Below are 20,905 nucleotides of genomic sequence, written 5' to 3'. Positions count from 1 at the left end.
ATCTGTGTCCATTGTTAGAGTCCAATGTCTTTTTGACATTAAACTGACATCCGCTGCCAGCTGAGCTCACTGGTTTTGCTTTATGCCACGTAAACATTGATTAAAGACACTGTAATGGAACTGGATATCGTAAGCTTAAGGTCTGTATCTGATCTGCTAAAGTGTCTATGAGCAAGACGTTAAAATCTTGCAACCTCCAGGGTTGACCTCTGAGCTCACTGAGGAGATTCCCTTCAGGAAGAAGTCAAACAACTGCTAGAATATAACAATTCACATTTTTTTCATGTGTTATAAATGTCAAAAATGAAAATGAAAACGTGCCCCACTGGTTTTTCAGAGGACATAAAATAAAATCAACTGTAAAAAGAAACAAATATTGCAGTGTATTTCCTCTTCTTTCTTTCACTACCTTCAGTTTTCTGTGAATAAACTGCCTCTCCCCTGTGACTGTGACTCTGTGGCATCTGATCTCGGTTCTGTTTTGTTCGACATGAAACTAAGGCTCAAGATGATTAATTAAAGATAATCCCTTTGTCTCTGCTGCTAGTCCTTCTATCTGAACACCGGCTCTTCCTTTATGTCATTATTTGCCACATTGTGTTGTCAGAGATAAACGTCTTCCCAGGCGATACAAACAACGCTCTTTTTTTAACGCTGCACTTTATCCTCATTTCACATTTGAGGCATTCAACTGAGCGTGTAACTACAACTGAGTCCTCAAGGGCAAAATGTCACCAGCAAACCAAATCAGTTCTCTCTCCCTTTCCCTCTCTCCATTGTGGCTTCCTGCCTAAATGTCTCCGACAAGATGTATTCTTTATTTTTTTTTTTTTTTTTCTACACCAATAAACAATAAATAATCCAAACTACGGGGAGCGGGGCAGCCTTGTCCTATCCTTCTGTTGTCTCAATCTGTAGCCTCCTGATAAGGGAAGCCCTGGCAGCAAAACAGAAGAAAAAAACATTTAATTTCCCCTCCGTCTCTGCGTCTCCCCGTCTCCCTCCCTCCCAGGGAGGGCAGCGAGTTAAAACGTTAGTTAGCTGCCGCTCATGTAACTGATTTTTTTACTGGGTGGAGTTTATATTTCATTTGCAATCTGAAGTGGGTCACGATTCAGAGGAGGGGGATTTCTACATTTTGAACACTTGCCCGTTTGTGATGGTTTCAGTATTTGTCTTAGCATGACAAGTCATACCCTTTCATTAGAGTTCATGAGTTCATGATATGCACTTAAATGCACCATGATGTCCCTCTGTGCATTAGACTCCCACCAGCAAAGAAGCAACAGCAGATCTATAGAGATGATTGACACCAAAAACGACAGTAAAAAATCACTTGCCAGCCTCTAAGACTTACTCGCCAAACAGGAAATACACCAGTATTTGGTGTTTATACTCTACTCCTACAATCTTAAAACTGTATTTAACCTAGTTGTTACCAGAGTTTGTGCATCTACCAGGAGATGATGATTAATCCATTAGTCCATGAAACCAGATGATCCAAAAAAAAAGGCATTCTTTTGCAAAGAGGCAAAACAAAGCTCTGATATCACATTTACAGGAATGGATATCATCACATTTTGTAATTAGACCAAAGTCAGTTCTGTCAGTTTGCAGCTATAAAACCCAGTATGACATGTCCCTCTAGCTAAGTCTGTGTTGAGACAAACTTGTTTAATTCTACAATCCTGCAGGTGAACGCTGCAACAGAGCGATTCAACAGCCCGAAAAATTACCTGAGCCCAAAAAAGAGAAACTCTCATTTTCTGTATGCTGAGGACTTTCCCTCCATTTCATTCATCTCTGCTGACGGATGGATTTTCTGCTGCTCAGCCCAAACCTATTACCTTAGACTGGGCAAAAAGACCAAAAACACACACACACACACACACACACATATATATATATATATATATTTTTGTCATGAAATGGTCCTGTCCAGGATTTTTAACGTGCAGCAGGGTGCGAGTTCATGATGCCATCAGCAGAGCTTGAGTCAGTGTTAACATGGGGTCACACTCAGGTTAGAGATCCATTCAAAACCCAGTTACATGGTCTATTGGACTGAGATGCTCGCTCTACCTCCCTGTCTCTCCAGATTCAATTCATTTCACTTCTATTCAGTCCACCTCCATTCAATTCAAACTGATTTGCTGGCGTGAATGCTACATCATGTCATTTTGCCAAAGTGCCTCACGCCATTTGGATTCTTTCATAACAAGATGTGTTTATTGTTGCAGAAACACATTCATTTAGATCCAGACGTCTCTCTCTCTCTCTCACCTCATCTCCTCTGGTGGTCTATGGTGACTTTTAAAAAGGTCATGACCTCTGTCCTTATAGTTTTTCTCAACCTCTAAATTAATTAAATGTTCTCTATTTATGCTGACTTTCAGGTTAATTATTTTTCCACATATATTATTTTTATTTCCACATTAACTCATCCAGTGTTGTGTTTTTACAGCTGTGCTGAGGATGATGAATATATAGTTGTAACATCGTAATCTCACAGAAATCCTTAAATGATCAGTTTCTAAATACAGGCTGCGCTTTTGACAACGAATAAGTATTTTGAGTCTTTTACAGTATTTATATAGCACCTGAACCTGCTTTATAATCATTAAACATGTAAAAATATCTCTTTTTACAATGTTGGATCTTTGTAGGAATAGTCTGACATTCTATGTCTTGGTGAGAGTCAAGATTGATGCAACTAAGAGAGCCAGTCACGCCCCGTCCACTGGACCCAAAGAGAGACCTTATTTCCATTTGAATTGTGTCATGATCTACACTTATGTTTGTAGATTTTAAAGATAATTATCTAGACAATAACGTCTTTATCATCTAGTTTTATGTCAAAACTGCTCAGTTAACTACTTCTTCTCGCTCAGCATACATAACCAACACCAACATGGCTGCGACTTAAGAAATATCATATTTATAAAATGAAACTATTGGTGACTGATGAAGGAGGTAGGATAAAAACAGTAGTCTCCACTGTCAAAGTTGCTCACTTATAGAGATGACAATGAGCCTGACTTCCTCCAGTTACAACTCAACATTTAACCACAGGAAGGCGCTCCTCAGGAAAACAAATTGTGTTTTATTGTTTAAAGTTTGAACAAACAACTAATGTGGTTGTTTTTTTTTTCTGGTACGGACAGACTCTCAATAAATTATGTGTTTCTATCTGAACTGAGCTTGAAACGTCTTTAAATCTCAGCTCTAAAGCACGGTTTTCTCACTGAAAGATAGAAAAATACAAGCTGAAAATGTTGGACAATAAACTATAGTGGCCCTTAATAAGCACAAAGGAGAGAAAAATAAACAGCGTATGTGCAGGGTCTGCAAAATATTAGCAAGAGAAAACACTGCATTAAAGAAAAAAACACAGAAAGGCAATATCAAAAGCATGAAATATGCAAATGAGAATAATCTTTGGAACAAATGTGAAGACCTAAGCAAAGTGGAACAGTTGGTAAATATGGGAAACTGAGGAAATAAAGAAAAAAGATATTTCAAACTGTCCAGCAGACAGAGAGACAGAAATCCTCAGAGTGTTCAGTCCTCCAATGACAACACAAACAGTGACAGATCGGAGACACATCACAGGTTAGTCACTGACTGTGTATGTGTCTGTCAGATGATGATGATGATGAGACAGGCAGTGTGTGTGTGTGTGTGTGTGTGTGTGTGTGTGTGTGTGTGTGTGTGTGTGTGTGTGTGTCATACTACATAATGAAGATGACTGTGTGACACAAATAGCCATAACAAGAGCAGGAAGTCTCTCGAGTACTTTCGATGTGAGTGCCGATGTTGATTGTGCACTATTTTTCACTCAGTTTTTGAGAATTTAATGTTCGTTCATATTTCGTCTGAACAGGAAGTGGTGACGCCCTGACAGACATCTACAACAGTCACCTCTGAAACTTCTTCTGAAAAACAGAAGATGTATTATTTTTCATTTTCTCAGAGAAGCCTGGAGCTGCTGCCACACTGTTAACACTGCATCCTAGAAGTGGCTCTCTTTTTTTTAATTTCCTGTTACCTATAACAATACACACAATGGTGTGAATGTGATTTTTGCACACAAAGCCTTGAAAAAGTACAAAAAAAGTATCTGGGAGTGTTTTCTGAAATGAAATGTAAATACTGCCCATACATTACTGAGATCACAATGGACCGCAAACAACATTACTCCATTGGACATGAAATTATTGTATTGGCTGATGCTCACATGCTTAATGAGCATGTTTTCTCTGTACAGTAACAGCAGATGTTGTTGTTGTCACAGTGATGAGGATGCAGCTGCAGGTTTTTCCATCAAACTCACAGTTGATTTCATTCACATGATCCATGTGTTCAGAACTCCCTCTTGGTGCTCTGCTGCTCTCCCACCATCCCCCTGCACAGATGCATCCTACTACATCTACTGTATCACTGCATCTTTGCTGAACAAATTCATCATCAAGCCCACTGTCCAGAATCAATGTTTGATTTTGATTTTTTAACACACAAAGGGCCTGTAACAAAATAAAACAGTTCCTGTTTTGACTCCAGACCTGTTCTGTTGTCTGGGAGTTCAGCCTTTCCCAGTTTATTGCTATTTTACACTGGGGCTGTCAAACACATAGACATGAACAAGTTACAGTTAGTGTTTCTGATAAAGAGGCACCGAACCTTCATCACTCAGTTGGACAGTGACTGACTGACACTTCCCATCAGGTGGACATTAAGAAAAAATCCTGCACTTCCAAAAACAAACAAGATTACCTTTCTTCTTTTTACCTTTAGATCATTTCTCTCAGATTGATCTCTGTTGTTGCTACCCATGTCTCCCAAGGAGGGTTCAGGAGAAACAGATAAGGATATGAGAATTTGATTTATTTCACAGGAGAGAAAAGACAGTTGTGAGCAGCAGAAGTTTCCTGTGGGCTACAAAAAAATGTCTGATAAGATTACTGTGACACACTGAACTGTCGTGACTTCAGCTTAAGATGTTGGAGCTTCAGGAGAATCTCAGTTATGAAAAGATAATACAGCAGCTACAAGGAACTTTCATTCATTAACTGTGTTCACTATGGTGGCCCCTGTGGACAAAAGCGCTGTAAGCACTACCACCTTGCTTCATAAATATTTTGATCTGGCTGGCTCATGCACTTGTTTTGGAAGCGAGTAAAAGAACAATGCAGCATATCTGAAATCTTGTTCTCTTCTTTTATAAACAGCTGTTTCCAAAATGCACAACGATGAGGTAATGTATCAATTTGTGGCTATAAATATATGTCGATTGTCTTTGTGCTGTTCATGCACTCAGGTTACATGCAAACCTAATAACTTAACAGACTCTGTTGTTAAATGTAATTGTGTCTCGCTAAAGCTAAAATTATCAACATTTAACATCAACAAGATAAAACGTGAAGTTTAAAGCCAGTTGATCTGCTGCCGTACCACCAGACAGACTGTACAGAGCAGCTTCTTCCACCTTCTTTAAATTTTGAAATAGGGCTTTTGTCCACATTTCTTGCTAATTTCTCAGAGAATAATACATGGAGCTCGATGACATAACAGGTGTATAAGAGTAATACAGGGCTGTTGAGTTTGATGATGTACTAGGCTTGACTGAATTAAAGGGGACTGTCACCGGCCTTGGCAGAGGTAAGCACTCTCCTGAGTGTCATTCCAGTTTATACTAGCATTGCATTGAACTTTAAAGTATAGTGACAACTTTAATGTATGCTAACTTCTAATGTAATTTAGCAGCAGCAACAGTCAGCAGTCTCCAGTCTAAAACTGTGAATAAGTCTGTTGACTTTATAGCAGTAGTTGCTTATTTGCTTTTTTGTTGATAGTTAGATGAAAAGATTAAGAACATTTTCATGTCTGTGCAGTACATCCAAAGCTGGTTAGGGTTAGGGACCCAGGACCTGTAACCTCCTGTTAGTCTTTACTGATTACTTGAAACATGAACCGCAAAGCTAAGCTTACCTGCTACTAGATATAGCTTCATATTTGCAATATTTGCCATCAAGCACCAGTGTGGTGAGAAACTTATTGTTAAATTCTCTGCAAGAAAGCAAATAAGAGCTAATGAGCAAAATGTCAAACTATTCTTTTGATATAAAAATATCCAGTCCACTCTTTTCATGTTCTACAATGTCCTGATTGCAGCTGTTTTGTTATGCTAGACCAGCTGTCAGTCCTGTGCCTCGCCGTCAGTGACACTAATACTTGATAAAAGTCACAGTGAGCTCAATTTGAGCTGCTTGTATGAAAGAGTCAGATGCAGCAGCTCTGAGGACTGAGTCTCTGCTCTCAGAGAAATATTTGTTTTTCCACCTCAGATGCCGCCATGCTGCTCTGCTCCGACTGTAGAGTTTGTCTCACAGGAGGCAGAGCTCAGTCTGTTTTACATTTCACACAACAACAGACTGGGGAGAAAACAACAGACAGAGAGAGAGAAAGGAGGGAGAGAGGGAGAGTCATAGTAAGAGACAGGAAAGAAGAGGGAGAGGGAGGTGGAGAAGGAGAACGGTACACACACACACACACACACACACACACAGATGTTTAATAGCAGTTTTTCTCTCCATATACTGATTTCAACACCTGAGCCGAGAACAAGTACGAATCAACACCAGTGCATAAAGTATTTACACCTACATTTTACTAATCATGTATGGATGTTATGTATATGCTTGAAGTCACACAAATCTATTGCCATTGTGGGATATTTGCTACATATAGCAAATACAGCATATATTTGCAAATATCTGTGCAAGGCTTTGTTTAATCCAGGATAACCAGACAGCACACTGTGTTTTGCACATATGATTTCTGTAACACTATGTGCTTGCTTCCACTGTTGATATGCTGTAATGTGAATGTGAGACCAGGTGCATACTGCAAAATAATGGAGGAAGAGAAGGAAGAAAATAGCAAAGGGCAAAAACAATAGACAATAGGCAAGAGAAAATGAACGATAATGTTCAAAGTGTGGGATCAATACAAGTTGAAACGAATAGAAAACACAGTACAATGTGTCTACTGTACAACAAATTGTAGCCTACCGCAAGAGTGCTTCATATATGCTGCAGCACTTCAACATAAAACATCCAGTCTACGCATTAGAGCAGACTCGACACTGTTACGTTAGCAGTCAATGCAATTGCTAGTTGAGATTTAGTTAAGTTTTGCTATATGTAATGGCGTAGTTAATAATAATCAGTGTGGTGGCTAACTGGTCAGGGATTGTGTGTCCCTAAGTTAACTCAGTTTTGCTCAAGAAAATAACAAAATAAAACAACACAGAACTTAAAATGCTGCCCTTAATTTGTTTAAGGCTTCATTCATGTAAAGAGTAAAAATTAAGTGTGCAATATTTATTATCCGATTACTTTATTGTTCGACAGAATACTTGATTATTAAAATAATCGATAGCTGCAGCCCTATGGTGGATGCTACTAAGAGGTACCCACTTCCCATTTCTAAAAATCCCAATCCAGCATCTAAGTGGTACTTGAGACTTTTCTGATACCAGTATCAGCACTGAAAGAACCCCATCATACATGGTACAGAGAGCAAGCAAATCATGAGTTTTGCCGACATTGTTGAAAAGCTTTTAAGTTTGGTTGAAGTGGAGCTTCAGATGAATCACAAAACAAACAGAAACATACATACTAAATAAATCATGAGATTATATTCACACACTAGGAATGGATGGATATTCCTTTGAAAAATGTGGAAATTCAGTTTGGTTGGAACCGTGACTGAAATTTGGCATAAAATAAATATTCAACAACCGTTTCCATGGTTATAGACACAGCGGTTCGAAGGAAACACATTTCAGCTTCAGGCTGATATCTTAATGTAGACCACAAACACTAGCCCAGAGTATATCTTGTGGGTCCATCTCCATTTAAACTGTAACACTGATCAAACAACCCACAACTGTTCAGCTTCATGAGGAAGAGAAATGGGGGGAGAGAGTGGTGAGATGAATGAAGGAACAAAGAGAGAGAGAGAGAGAGAGAGAGGCTGAATGGGTGCAGAAGGAGAAATGGAGTGTGAGATAGAAGGAGAGAGAGACTAGCTTCACAGGAAAAGACAAAGAGAGACAGAGAGAGAGAGAGAGAGAGAGAGAGAGAGAGAGAGAGAGAGAGAGACAGAGAGACAGAGAGAGACAGAGAGACAGAGAGAGAGAGAGAGAGAGAGAGAGAGAGAGAGAGAGAGAGAGAGAGAGACAGAGAGACACAGAGAGAGAGAGAGAGAGAGACAGAGAGACAGAGAGAGACAGAGAGAGACAGAGAGAGACAGAGAGACAGAGAGAGACAGAGAGAGACAGAGAGACAGAGAGACAGAGAGAGACAGAGAGAGAGAGAGAGACAGAGAGAGAGAGGTTTGTCAGTAGTATCCAGAGGGCAGGTGGGATCAGCTCAGGTGCAGCAGCTCCATCATTCAGACTCTGTTCACGTCTGGTCGGGAAAAATAACCTGCAGCACCGAGCAGCATCAGAACACACCTCCTGTTCAAAGGATCATCCTAGTTTATTACAACCGGGAGAGTATTTTACAGCATTGGACATTACTAACTCACTTGTACTTGACTTCAGCAATCATATACTTCTACTCTGCTACATCTCAGAAGGATATATATTTGTGAAAATTTTAGCTACTGGTTTCTTTGTGGATAAAGACTGATAATACAAAATGTTATTATTGATGTGTTATTATGGGCTGGGATGATTTTATCCACAGGGGAAGGTATATAAACTACCCTGATGCAATCTTTAAGTGGTGATTAAAAGGACCAGAATGACCAATTTAACATCATCCAGCGATGACTTTGCAGACTGTAACCAACTGAACAGCCCTCATCTCACCATCCCCTGAAAATGTGAAAAAAGTTGAAAGGGTCTTTCTTACCCAGAGTTTGGTTTTCTGTAGAAACATGACATTACTTTTGTAACACGTTACAGTAAAATATTTATTTCAGCAGTGACAACGTAATATAATGCGGTACTAATAATATTTCAGCAATATATTACTACAGCGCATGAATATTACATTTCATTTTGCCCATTTTGACACATAACATAACGTGTATTCCTGTAGAAAAATGACACCATCCACAGATAGGTTGGTTCCCTATAAACCTGACTTTCACTATGATAATGCATCTGCCACCAAGCTTGATTTTTGGCAGACAATTGGGGGACAAATTACAGGACAAAGGGAGCTGTATGAAGATATGTGTTTCCTTTTACCACCAGGACATGAGATGCTTTAAAACAGGCATTCTTTCCTCTAGATCAGCAAGTAACAAAACCTGCCTACTCATTAATACACCTGTTTTACTCTGTTTTTAGAGCACAAAGATCAGGGTTTTTAGGTCAAACTCGAAATTTTACGGTTGTTTTTTGTTTTTTTGTTTGGCACCAACAGTAATAGCAGAGAGGAACACAGGCAGCGGGCAAATTTAATGCCAATACTTACTTTTACTTTTAACTATACACAAAAGAATCTCTTAAAATTTTATTTACGTTAATAAAGATGTGAATTGGAGTTAAATGAGTAATATTGTATGTCTGTGAGTATCAACCTTTGATGTCGGTTCTGATAAGGATGTTTCACCTCAGCTCAATGTAACTCCCTGCTGTATAAAGACTTGGCTTCGATCAAATCAAAGGGAGCGATTCTGTTAGATGAGTGCTGAACACCTGCTTGATGGGACTCTACACATGTATAAAGCAGTATATGACACTCATTACTGCACTTGTTGATTAAAAACTTGTGGTAACTGTCTACTATGAGCTGGAAGCACATTTTGGGATTTGGCAGCACTGTTAGGCACTAAAAATTAAATTTGAGACAGCATCATTACAAAATTCCATTTCCAAACATAATTAAAACCAGTTTATGCAGCAAAATGCAGTGGACATGCAGAACAGGGCCTTACCAATCACTGAAAATGAGGTGTTGGGGGGTATAAAGCTAGAAATAAAAGGACTGAGTAATTATCTACCAGAATGAAATTCCGGAGCTTTGAAACAAATTTTCATTTTGGGAAATATAAGAGAAGAATTTGTTTTCATGGGGACATAATTTTCATACAGTTTCTGGAAAGAACCATGAAATATGGTTTTAATTATTGTGTCGCATCTATAGGCAGCTTTTAGTGCATGTTTGTAACAAAGTGATGTGGTTTTAAGCAGAGAGAGGAAATATTCAAGTCATTCTCTCTGCGTGTTGGTGAAGAGCTGGATCACTTTTAAAAAGTCCATTGGCCTTCGAGATGTTAATAACAAGTGTTAATTAAATATATGGATTGGTATAGTTAAGAGGATATTGGATTCACATAAGCTTTAACTATCAAATGAGTGGAGGTTGGGGAAAAAAATCAATTCTTAGATGCATCTGATTCTCTCTTGATTGTGTCTTGACGCAGAAAAATTCCAAAAATGTAAAACACAACTCTCGACATTATGAGCACCTGTGACGAGCCCAGGCTGTAACAGAAGTTAATTCCATCGCAAATTTGACGTATGAATCATTAAAAATGTGCTTTGTTCAAAATAGTGCTGGGCAATTTGCCATTAAAATAATCATTGTGATAAGTGGAACACGCCTCGATATTTTGAAATCTCCTCAAAAGCACTTGAGTGCTCAGACTTGCCAACAAAAAAGAATATAAGAATATTTTTATCAGAAGTACTGTTACAATATTGTGACCACTGCTACTTTCAAGATATTATTTATCAAATTAGCAAAATGGCACATAGTGAGAGTAAGTAAATTATGTATAAACATCAATATGCTTTTGTAGAATGGCATTGCATCCCTCTGAATAACAATCGGGTTGCAGGTTAAGAGAGCTTCCCACCTCTACACAATAGTTACGTGACATAACACAGTTGTAATCAATTTTCCATAAATATGAATTACTGTCTTTATTAATTATGTCAATTATTTGAATGCCAGATTCATTAAAGATGTACTTATTTATTAAACAGTCTCTACACCTTCTTTTTGAGCTCCCATATGAAGCCTGTAATCAAAAAATATTTGATTCTTCTGGATTAGTGACAAAAGTAATGTCACGGTAAGCTCTGAAAGAAATCTAGTAGTTGAGAGTAATCAGTGTGCATTATAATGTATCAGTAAACATGATTACAGTTTGGTTTTACTGTATTATCAATCATCCATTAACTGTTTTATCGCCAATTACAGACGCTTCACAGGAGGGGTTACAGCTATAAATGCAATAGGAGAGAGAGTTACAGTAAAGGGTGATTGTTTGACTACTGTTGACTGTGTGGTTCATTTCCAGTGCAATATATTTGAAAGAAATGCTCAATTTAAACAGATCTTACAGAACATTATAATGAACAGCTACAGTAACCAAAATAATGAATGCATTCTAGAGTTTATGTCCTGAGGGGAGGGAGCATCCCAGTATTCCTAAGATGTTGGCTGCAGCCCTTGATGTGCAGATACAAATTCAGGTGTAAAACGGCCGCTTGGTAAATTCAGCGTTTTGGCCAGAACAAAACAAGGTCAGCACATTGTTCTCCAAACCAACTGTACTGTGCTGAATGTTCCCTGGAGTCAGAGTCCATTTAGTGCTGAGCTCCCTCTGGTCTACATCCATTTACTGCTGCTGTATGCTCTTTTAAAGCAGCCTCCATTTACTTCTGTTTTCCTTTTCTTAAACCCTAAGCCTGCTGAATGAAGTCTGGATGATAGAAGAATGATGCACTGACCCGTGATGATGACTACAGCCTGAACAAAACGGTAGGACACTCAGAGAGGCAGCAAAGAGTCCAATGTCATACAAACAGAATGCCTGATAAATGTGTTACATTAACTAACCAGGAGATCTAAAGCAAACATTCACTACCCACTAAATCGGCATTTTACAATCAATCGCCACTGATGCAACTAAGATAACTATTGATTCTGCAGTATTTGCATTTGCTTAAAAATGAGAAGAAGTAGATACAGAAGGGATAAAACAGAAATAAAATAAAATTAGCATAGTACATTCATGCAAACTGTATACGTATCATGTCAATGTTTCAGGAGAGACATAGTTCAGGTTACTAACATCAACAAAAGGCTGCCAACCAGAAGACCACTGGTTGAAATCAATCAACAGCCAACAAAGGTGGATGTTTTTAACAAGACATCAGGACATTTTTTTGCCTTAACGTAACCAAACCATAAGCGCAGCATTATCACACCATAAAACTGAAACATTAAGGTGTGTAAAGTATCAAAATATCTGCTGCAAATCAAACAAACAATTATAACATTCCTGCTGCCTGAACCACAGAGACTGAACCAGATTATAAATCTGCCATAAACAAAAACCAAATGATGAGTCATTTGTTGAATTACAGGCTCAGTGCGGCTGCACAGCTGGTGTTGATTCTCTTCAGGGTCAGCAGCACTGTGAGCAACACTTTGTCATTATAGTCAAATTATTCAGAATTGATATTAAAATATCACTGCATGGAGTCCAGAAAGGTCACCGAATCTGAATCTAACAGAGGGAATATTTGGCTCATTTACTCCAACAAATTCTGACCTCGCAGAGACATAACTTGGAATACAACCTCAGCACATGAGGGTCTTGGGACCCATGAAAAAATTCCATTTATATCCTTGACATTTGAAATGAAAAGCTTAAAACCGTCATGTCACATAGCACTTATTTGTGAACTTACAGGCGTAGGTCATGGCGAAGCTGCTCCCCGTGTCCACCATGTCCACTTGTGGCACCAGTTTTGGGACATCCTGATGTTGCGCTAGAGCAAAACGAAACACCTCATATTCATGGGAGCCGGTGGGGAAAAGGCCTCCTGTTTGGCAAAAACAAAGACACACAGTGGGAATCATTGCCTGTCCCAAAGCACAGTGGAAGAAGAATCAAAATAACCGTTCACACCAGCCAAAACTTCACTTTTGGGGGTAAATTAGAGCTAAGCAAACATGAATTTAACTGTAAAATGTTTCAGGATTACACCGACTGAAGTTTGTTTTCTGCATAAATTTGAAATCCTGTTGAGCTGGAATTCTGCATAGAGGGACACTCGTCAAAGAAGAACTTTTGTCTTCATCAGGTTTTTTAAGAGCCAAACAAAAAGAAATGACCCAGGACTGAAAAAATCTCTGTAAAATAATAAATAAATCCTCTGTGAGGGACGGTGTCCCTGCTTCATTTTCTCTACTGTGGATAAAACATCTTGGTTGACATGTCCCCCTCCGCTTAATTTCATTAATCAAACCAAATGGAAAATATTAATGATTGGCAATATAGTACCAGTCACCATGTATTTTGATAACTAGCTGGCTGTTTTAGTAATTTTCAAAGCAAAATATAAAAACAATTACCAGTTCCATTACCTCTGAAATGTAAAAAAACAAAAAATAATATTTTCTTTATCTTGATGACAGTTAACTGATCATCTTCAACTTTTTACGGCTGTTGGACAGAATAAATGACTGATATGAATACATTTCCATGTACTGTTTGAAATTAGAAAATACTTTTTTTACTTTTTTCTGACTCATTTTATTGGCAAAACAATTAGTATGCTAATCAAGAAAATAAAGAGCCCTATGTGAGTTCAGTTGGCAGGGATATGTGAAGCTGTTACTGCTTGTTGTTCTTAGTTTCACAGTCATGAAAAATTAAAAGGGACCCTGTGGATTTGTAATTTTTGTAAACAAACAATAGTTATGGCACATTGTGTGTATCCTTGAGATCTAACAAAAAATGTTGAGTGCATTTCCTACCCCATTAAAATGTACAAAGCTGAATGATTTAAAGGGAAAATTTACTTATTTGCTGATTTTCCAACAATAAGATGTTTACACTGATACCACTCTCACATCTGTATAGTTATACTGAAGCTATGGAGAGCAGATTATTATCTTAGCTTAGCATAAACATTGGAAACAGCTAGACTGGCTCCATCTACCACTACATTTAAAAGGTCATTTATAAATTAAAACTAGAATTTAGTTCACCATTTTACAGTGGACCAGACTATTTCTTAGCTGAGACCATTAAGTTGTCAGGTAACCAGCAATGATTCAAGGAAGTTACTGGGCCCAACCAAGTATGTTATAATTCTTGCAGGCTGATCCTTATTCATTCCAATGAAAGTTGTTCCCGACTACCTGCTTCCCCCCATTGCTGCCCATAATAGCTTCATATAAACTGTACACACATGAAAGTATTATCAATCTTCCTGTCTGACTCTCATTAAGAAAACAAACAAAATGTTAAACTATTCCCTCAAACAGTATGAGTTTATCATTGTTTACATCCATCTTTGCTTGTTAGCAGTCTTTGTTTTTACTCCTTGCTTTCGTGAGCACATTTCTGTATTTCTTGGAGCACAAAATCCACCAGCATCAGAACAATAAAATAATGTGGAGTTGTGAACAGGGGTGTTTATTATCACTGTTCCTAGGCACTGCCAGTGGTCTAAAAGTCAACAAGAGATTTTATTTGACAATAAAAATGAAGTATGTCACAGATGTCAGTGGAAATAATGACGATTCTGGTGTACAGTAATTGCTGTTAAAAGCCTCTTTTCTCAGCTCTCATTCATTCTATTGTCCTGGCACACACACACTCAACATAATGGGTTTCCAGGTCACATTAGAGGGAATATATCTAAATGCATCAACTCGAACTAATCAACCCTCTTGTTTTCTCTCTTGTCACGTAGATGCTTTTTTCATTTTAATACACTGCCTTTACAGCGATGTTTATGCAGACGCTGTTATGACTCTTTGTTATTACGAAGAATTTAAAGGCTTCTGAAGGCTTATATTCTGCGGTCCTGGATGACTTTGTGTAATTCTTCACCAGACAGGGTGATTTACCTGAACAGTGGCAACTGCAACACATAACTTCATAATACAGCGTTTCATCCGTCAGTAACTGGATCAAACGGAAGTTACCTGCTGCTTAAAAATAACAATTTGCGGTACGTTAAGCTAACGTCAACATAGCACTCTTGCTAGCTTGCGCACACTCACTTTTAAAACTTCGTCACACAATGAAAATGCGTTATATTGTAACTTTATATTAAACACAAAATTAAAAAGGGTGCTGACAAACCGTTTGCCGTCATCAGCCAGCAGCCAAACAAACACAAAACACTACATTTCGCCTTCTTGCGAAATTTGCAATACACATCTTTTCATGGCTAACAGCGCACCTGCGACTGTTTCCGGTATCACGCTTTCAAAATAAAAGCTCAGACATCTATAGAACGTCTAGGGACAAATAATGTCACAGCTTCATAGTTTTAATAGTTAAAATAAATGGTTAGCTTGTTTTCTTTTTATCTCTTTATTTTGTTCTCTCTCTTTAGCCTTGTTCTTGTTTTATGTCCTTTCTGTAATCATCTTGTTCAATAAAGCAAAACCAAAAAAACCAAAAAAAGTATTTTTGCTCTCAGTGCTAACCGTACAGTACATGTCTGTAGTGTTGTCAGTGCTTTTTCATCCCTAACATAGTTAAAATACTTCACACTTCACAGCTCTCTTTGTCTTTATTGTAAATAGTTTCCCATTGATTTTTATACATAGCGTTACCAACCAGTAACCATTAACCATTAGCAATGTTAGCTAGCCAAACACTTATGTTAGGTCGCTACAACTTATGCTAACACTTGGAGCTTGCAAGACCTGCTAGTAATCAAAGTATCCAAGGTACACTGTTTTATAAGAGGAGGCAGTAAAGCCTCATAAACCTCATTGCTGTGGATTCAAATCCTATTCAGAGAGATGGATGACTGGTTGTACTTTTATGTTTATATGCAGAGCTTTTTTGAAAAAATATGATCTAAATGATCAAAAATGGTAAAGACAATATTACAGAAACAAATGTTAAACTATTAACGATAGGTACAAAGCAAGCTATGACAGGTGAAGTAAGTAAAGTAAGTTAGGGATGAAAAAGCACTGAGTTGACTACAGACATTTACTGTGGATTTGGCACTGGAAGGACAGTTCGTAAAGTAAATACACATCACACTACATTATGTAGATGAATACTCTGGATAAAGTAAACTATAAATAAAAGTATGTAAGTATTATGAGCAAAACTTGCTTAAGTGAATATGAAGAACTTTCAGCTTTTGTGGATTCTAGCCGCTCCTTTTGACAAAAGCAGTACGATCATTACTAGCAAGTGCCGGTGGTGCTACATTTGTGATCGCAATGAGGTAATGTATGTATATATGATTTTATAGGTGATAATACCTATTTAAAAACAGCAATCTTTTCATTGATTGTCTTGTTTGCTGTTACAGGTCATTTATAATCATCAGAGGAATCACAAGATTGTTTCATTAGAAGTTCCTCGTAGTCACAAGTAAGTAAGACACTTTGTTTATAGCATTGGAAAATTAACAATAATCAAAAGAATGTGGAAAAAATAGTAATCACATTATGTCAAGGGCATTTGAAGCTACTGAAGTTAGCATGCTAACCAGCTAGCCACTAGATACACTATATTACCAAAAGTATTCGCTCACCTGCCTTTACTCATTCTATGAACTGAAGTGCCATCCCATTCCTAACTCATAGAATTCAATATGATGTCGGTCCACCTTTTGCAGCTATTACAGCTTCAACTCTTCTGGGAAGACTGTCCACAAGGTTGAGGAGAGTGTTTATAGGAATTTTTGACCATTCTTCCAAAAGCGCATTGGTGAGGTCACACACTGATGTTGGTCGAGAAGGCCTGGCTCTCAGTCTCCGCTCTAATTCATCCCAAAGGTGTTCTATCGGGTTCAGGTCAGGACTCTGTGCAGGCCAGTCAAGTTCATCCACACCAGACTCTGTCATCCACGTCTTTATGGACCTTGCTTTGTGCACTGGTGCACAGTCATGTTGGAAGAGGAAGGGGCCCGCTCCAAACTGTTCCCACAAGGTTGGGAGCATGGAATTGTCCAAAATGTTTTGGTATCCTGAAGCATTCAATGTTCCTTTCACTGGAACTAAGGGGCCAAGCCCAGCTCCTGAAAAACAACCCCATACCATAATTCCTCCTCCACCAAATTTCACAGTTGGCACAATGCAATCTGAAATGTACCGTTCTCCTGGCAACCTCCAAACCCAGACTCGTCCATCAGATTGCCAGATGGAAAAGCGTGATTCATCACTCCAGAGAACGCGTCTCCACTGCTCTAGAGGCCAGTGACGGCGTGCTTTACACCATTGCATCCGACGCCTTGCATTGCACTTGGTGATGTGTGGCTTGGCTGCAGCTGCTCGGCCATGGAAACCCATTCCATGAAGCTCTCTGCGTACTGTACTTGGGCTAATCTGAAGGTCACATGAAGTTTGTAGCTCTCTAGCAATTGACTGTGCAGAAAGTCGGCGACCTCTTTGCACTATGCGCTTCAGCATCCGCTGACCCCTCTCCGTCACTTTACGTGGCCTACCATTTCGTGGCTGAGTTGCTGTTGTTCCCAAACGCTTCCATTTTGTTATAATAGAGCTGACAGTTGACTGTGGAATATTTAGGAGCGAGGAAATTTCACGACTGGATTTGTTGCACAAGTGGCATCCTATGACAGTTCCACGCTGGAATTCACTGAGCTCCTGAGAGCGGCCCATTCTTTCACAAATGTCTTGTTTCACAGTCTGCATGCCTGAGTGCTTGAATTTATACACCTGGGGCCAGGCCAAGTGATTAGAACACCTGATTCTGATCATTTGAATGGGTGAGCGAATACTTTTGGTAATATAGTGTACTTTGTGAGCTGATACGGAACTAATAAGAGCTAATACAACAGAGCGGCTACAGTTTGCAGCATTTAGCATTTGGTTTTGTTTTTTTTTTTACTTTTTAATTAGTGATGCTCTGAATATGTGACAGTAGCATTGTTCAACTCTACATTGTATTATTTATTTATTTAGGGGGCACTTTGGCAGCAAAAGACCCCAGGAGGACTTAAACAAGGGACGTTTTCATGGTCAGTGTTTATAGTTGGTACAGATAGAGCTGATGTAATTAGTTTACAGCTTACTTTTTGGTTAGGACCATTTTTTGTATTTAAATTCTTAATCCTCATGAGTAAAGAACCTCAGAATTAAAGTCAGATACAGAACTAACACTGCATTCAAGTAATTATTCATGCAACACAAATGTCACAGAAGGCCAATTTAATTTAAAAAAGAGATTTTTTTTTTTCCTTTGGAGGTAAAATACAATTTGTCATCTATATTCTATGCAGCATATTGAAAACTGTCAATACTACAATACAGAGATGCTTGAATATGAATATTATTGGAATGTATGAGTTATTTATCAGAGTTCTTGAGGCTGGAAGCAGTCCATCTGCTCTGACAGAAGGGCTCTAAGTCGACACAGAGAAAACCAACTCAACTGATTTTTTAATGCCGAGACTCACTGGTTGGTATTCAGCAGGCAGGAGAGATTTTATTCAACTAATGCAGGTAAGTTGAACTTGATGCCACATCAGCACCGAACCCGAGAGGAAACTGCAGCAGGAGTCCGACCCAGCAGTCCGATGAATCGCATTATAACTTCATTTTGTGAGAGTGGCACGCTCTGAAGCACACAGCTGCCTGATCCACACTGAATGTGACCAAATCAGTCAGGGTTCAAATGGGAATAAAAGAACTGACTGAGGAGAATTCACCCAGTGTACGAACATCACAGTGAAAGATATTATAGATACTGAATACAGGAAGAAGAAGTGATTGATTGACTGAGGTTAATACCAGGTCTGAACACCCATGTGACAAAGTGCTGAATATAATATTACTGTTGCTATGAGCTGTTCGACCTGGTATTAACATCAGTCCTGAGTGATCCAATCACAAGTCGACAGCTCGAATTACAGGTTTGAATGCCCCCAAGACACACTGAGGATTTGCGCAGCTGAGATCTGATTACCCAGACCATGATCTTTTGAAACAAGACGAGGAAGGTGCCACAACAACACAGAGAACAGATTACAATCTGTCTGATTTCAGTCTGGTTCACTGGCAGGTTAATTACACGTTCGTACTCTCTTAACCTGCAAATGTTTGCAGCAGATGTTTGTTAACATACCATCTGTTTCAGCTGATACAACCACTGCAATAGTAACCAGAATATCACCAGACTCCCTTAACAAATCGTGTAATTTTAAACGTTGCTCATTTATAGGAGAACTTCTACAAACCTTAAGGCTGTCCATGACAAATTCTAAACTATGTGGGTCTTATTATAAATTCAGCAAAAGTTATAGATGAAGAAACTCCAAGGACTCCCCTTTAAAATAGAGTTAGGAGAAACTATACTTTGTGACACAGTATGTGTGACAAAATGTCAAATTATGACAAATACTCGTGCCATCTTGTAAATTCTGCATCACATGCAATATGGGAAGCTCTTGATTTCACCAAGACAGACAATATTTTATTGACGATAAACATGTCACATTTTACCAATACAGTGAAGACTAACCAGTATAGTCAACTTTTTTAACACCTGTGGCGAAAGCCCCCAAACTCCCTTAAAAAAAACACTTAATTTTGTGAATTGTTGAGTCAGGGGAAACTTTATAAATATTGTGAAACGTTTCTCTGAAAAAATCTTCATCGTTTGGGTCTTCTTGTAAATTTGGCAAATGTTACATGAAGAATTTTTGTGTGTGTGCATGATAAAACCTTTGTTTTGTCTCGACGATGCTGAATCCTTTAACATTACAGTGTGACTCTGCCCGTGGTGCTGATTCCTGTTAGATCCCCACGACACAAAATCATTTGAGATGAAAACTAGTTTAACTGCAATTGAGGTAATATTGTATTCAACTTCTTTTATATGTTGCAGGAATACCAAAATACAAGGAGACACAAAAAACTGTAAGTCACAACATGAATATATGAATACTAATATACTGTAAGTCACGGAGGGAATCCCGGCCACAAGCATTATTACAGGAGTCCTGTAGGAGTGTCACTGTAAGAACATTACTCTTGCAATGTTGCAGGATTAATATAGGAAACAGTCCTGGGAATGTGAGAAGGAATCAGTCCGTGCTGATGTTGCAGCATTAAGCAACCCAAAAAATAAATGATTTGAATTCGAAATGTATTATGAAAAATGATCTAAATGTCTTATTGATACGTTAGGGAACCTGTTCAAATCCTCACACAATACGTCAGGATACTGGATGATGAGAGAGAAGGAAAAAAAAAACAGACACAATGAGTTATGATGTTGGCTGCAGGAAATATTCAACATATAAGAAGAAGGCTGGAGGGAATGAGATGCAGCCGGGTCCTCCAGCTGCGCCCCCGGGTGCAGGCAGCCCCGCCGCCCGCCGCTCACTCACCTATGTTGATGTTACTTGGGAAACTTGTGCCGCTGCAGAGCCCGAGCAGCAGCGGCAGCAGCAGCAGCGGGAGGAGGACCGAGGGGACCGGGGAGCTCTGCAGCCGCATGTTTCCTCCAGGAGCCGCGGAGCAACCGGCGTAATCCCATTCACACCGGGGCCGTGACAGATCCACCGCAGCCCGGCCACAGACTCACACATCCACCGGCAGTCTGCTTCTTTATCTCTGCTCTCTCTCGCTCTCTCTCTCTCTCTCTCTCAGCAAACATCCATAGTTTGAGCGCAGAGCTCTGCAGCCTCGTCGACTCTGAGTGTCAGAGTGTTTGTTCACTGTTTCTGTATCCAACTACACCTCTCTCCCTCTCTCTCTCTCCCTCTCTCTCTCTCTGACTCTCTCTCTCTCCCTCTCTCCCCCTCTCTCTCTCTCTCTCTCTCTCTCTCTCTCTCACCCCCTCCCTCGCTCTCTCTCTCTCTCTCTGACTCTCTCTCTCTCTCTCTCACCCCCTCCCTCGCTCTCTCTCCAAT

The 20,905-nt window shown here is 39.1% G+C and overlaps 1 protein-coding gene and 1 long non-coding RNA gene across 7 annotated transcripts in view; one reads left to right on the top strand and one right to left on the bottom strand.

The window, feature by feature from the left end:
- Positions 1-20,699, bottom strand: part of LOC119031592 (glutamate receptor 1-like) — a 67,256-nt gene extending 46,557 nt beyond the window's left edge. For 5 of the 6 annotated variants that reach the window (XR_005078641.1, XM_037120169.1, XM_037120170.1 and 2 more), the window contains exons 1-2: positions 20,381-20,699; positions 12,728-12,862 (exon numbers count right to left, since the gene is read on the bottom strand). Coding sequence is in view for 5 of the 6 variants with exons in the window: in XM_037120169.1 (XP_036976064.1) it covers positions 12,728-12,862; positions 20,381-20,489 (244 nt within the window). In the remaining variant the exon portion in view is untranslated. Of the gene's footprint in view, positions 1-12,727; positions 12,863-15,138; positions 15,254-20,380 lie in introns of those variants that run through there. The other variant, XM_037120171.1, reaches the window with a different exon arrangement.
- LOC119031617 lies at positions 15,702-18,021 on the top strand. The gene is made up of 3 exons (XR_005078654.1): positions 15,702-16,249; positions 16,337-16,398; positions 17,952-18,021. It is a non-coding gene; the product is annotated as an uncharacterized LOC119031617 (long non-coding RNA).
- Positions 20,700-20,905: the final 206 nt, after the last annotated feature.

Source organism: Acanthopagrus latus, chromosome 13, assembly GCF_904848185.1.
Source record: "Acanthopagrus latus isolate v.2019 chromosome 13, fAcaLat1.1, whole genome shotgun sequence".
In the NCBI taxonomy this organism is placed as follows: Eukaryota; Metazoa; Chordata; class Actinopteri; order Spariformes; family Sparidae; genus Acanthopagrus; species Acanthopagrus latus.
The sequence above is the reverse complement of the archived record's forward strand: the minus strand, read 5'-3'. Positions and strand labels throughout refer to the sequence as shown.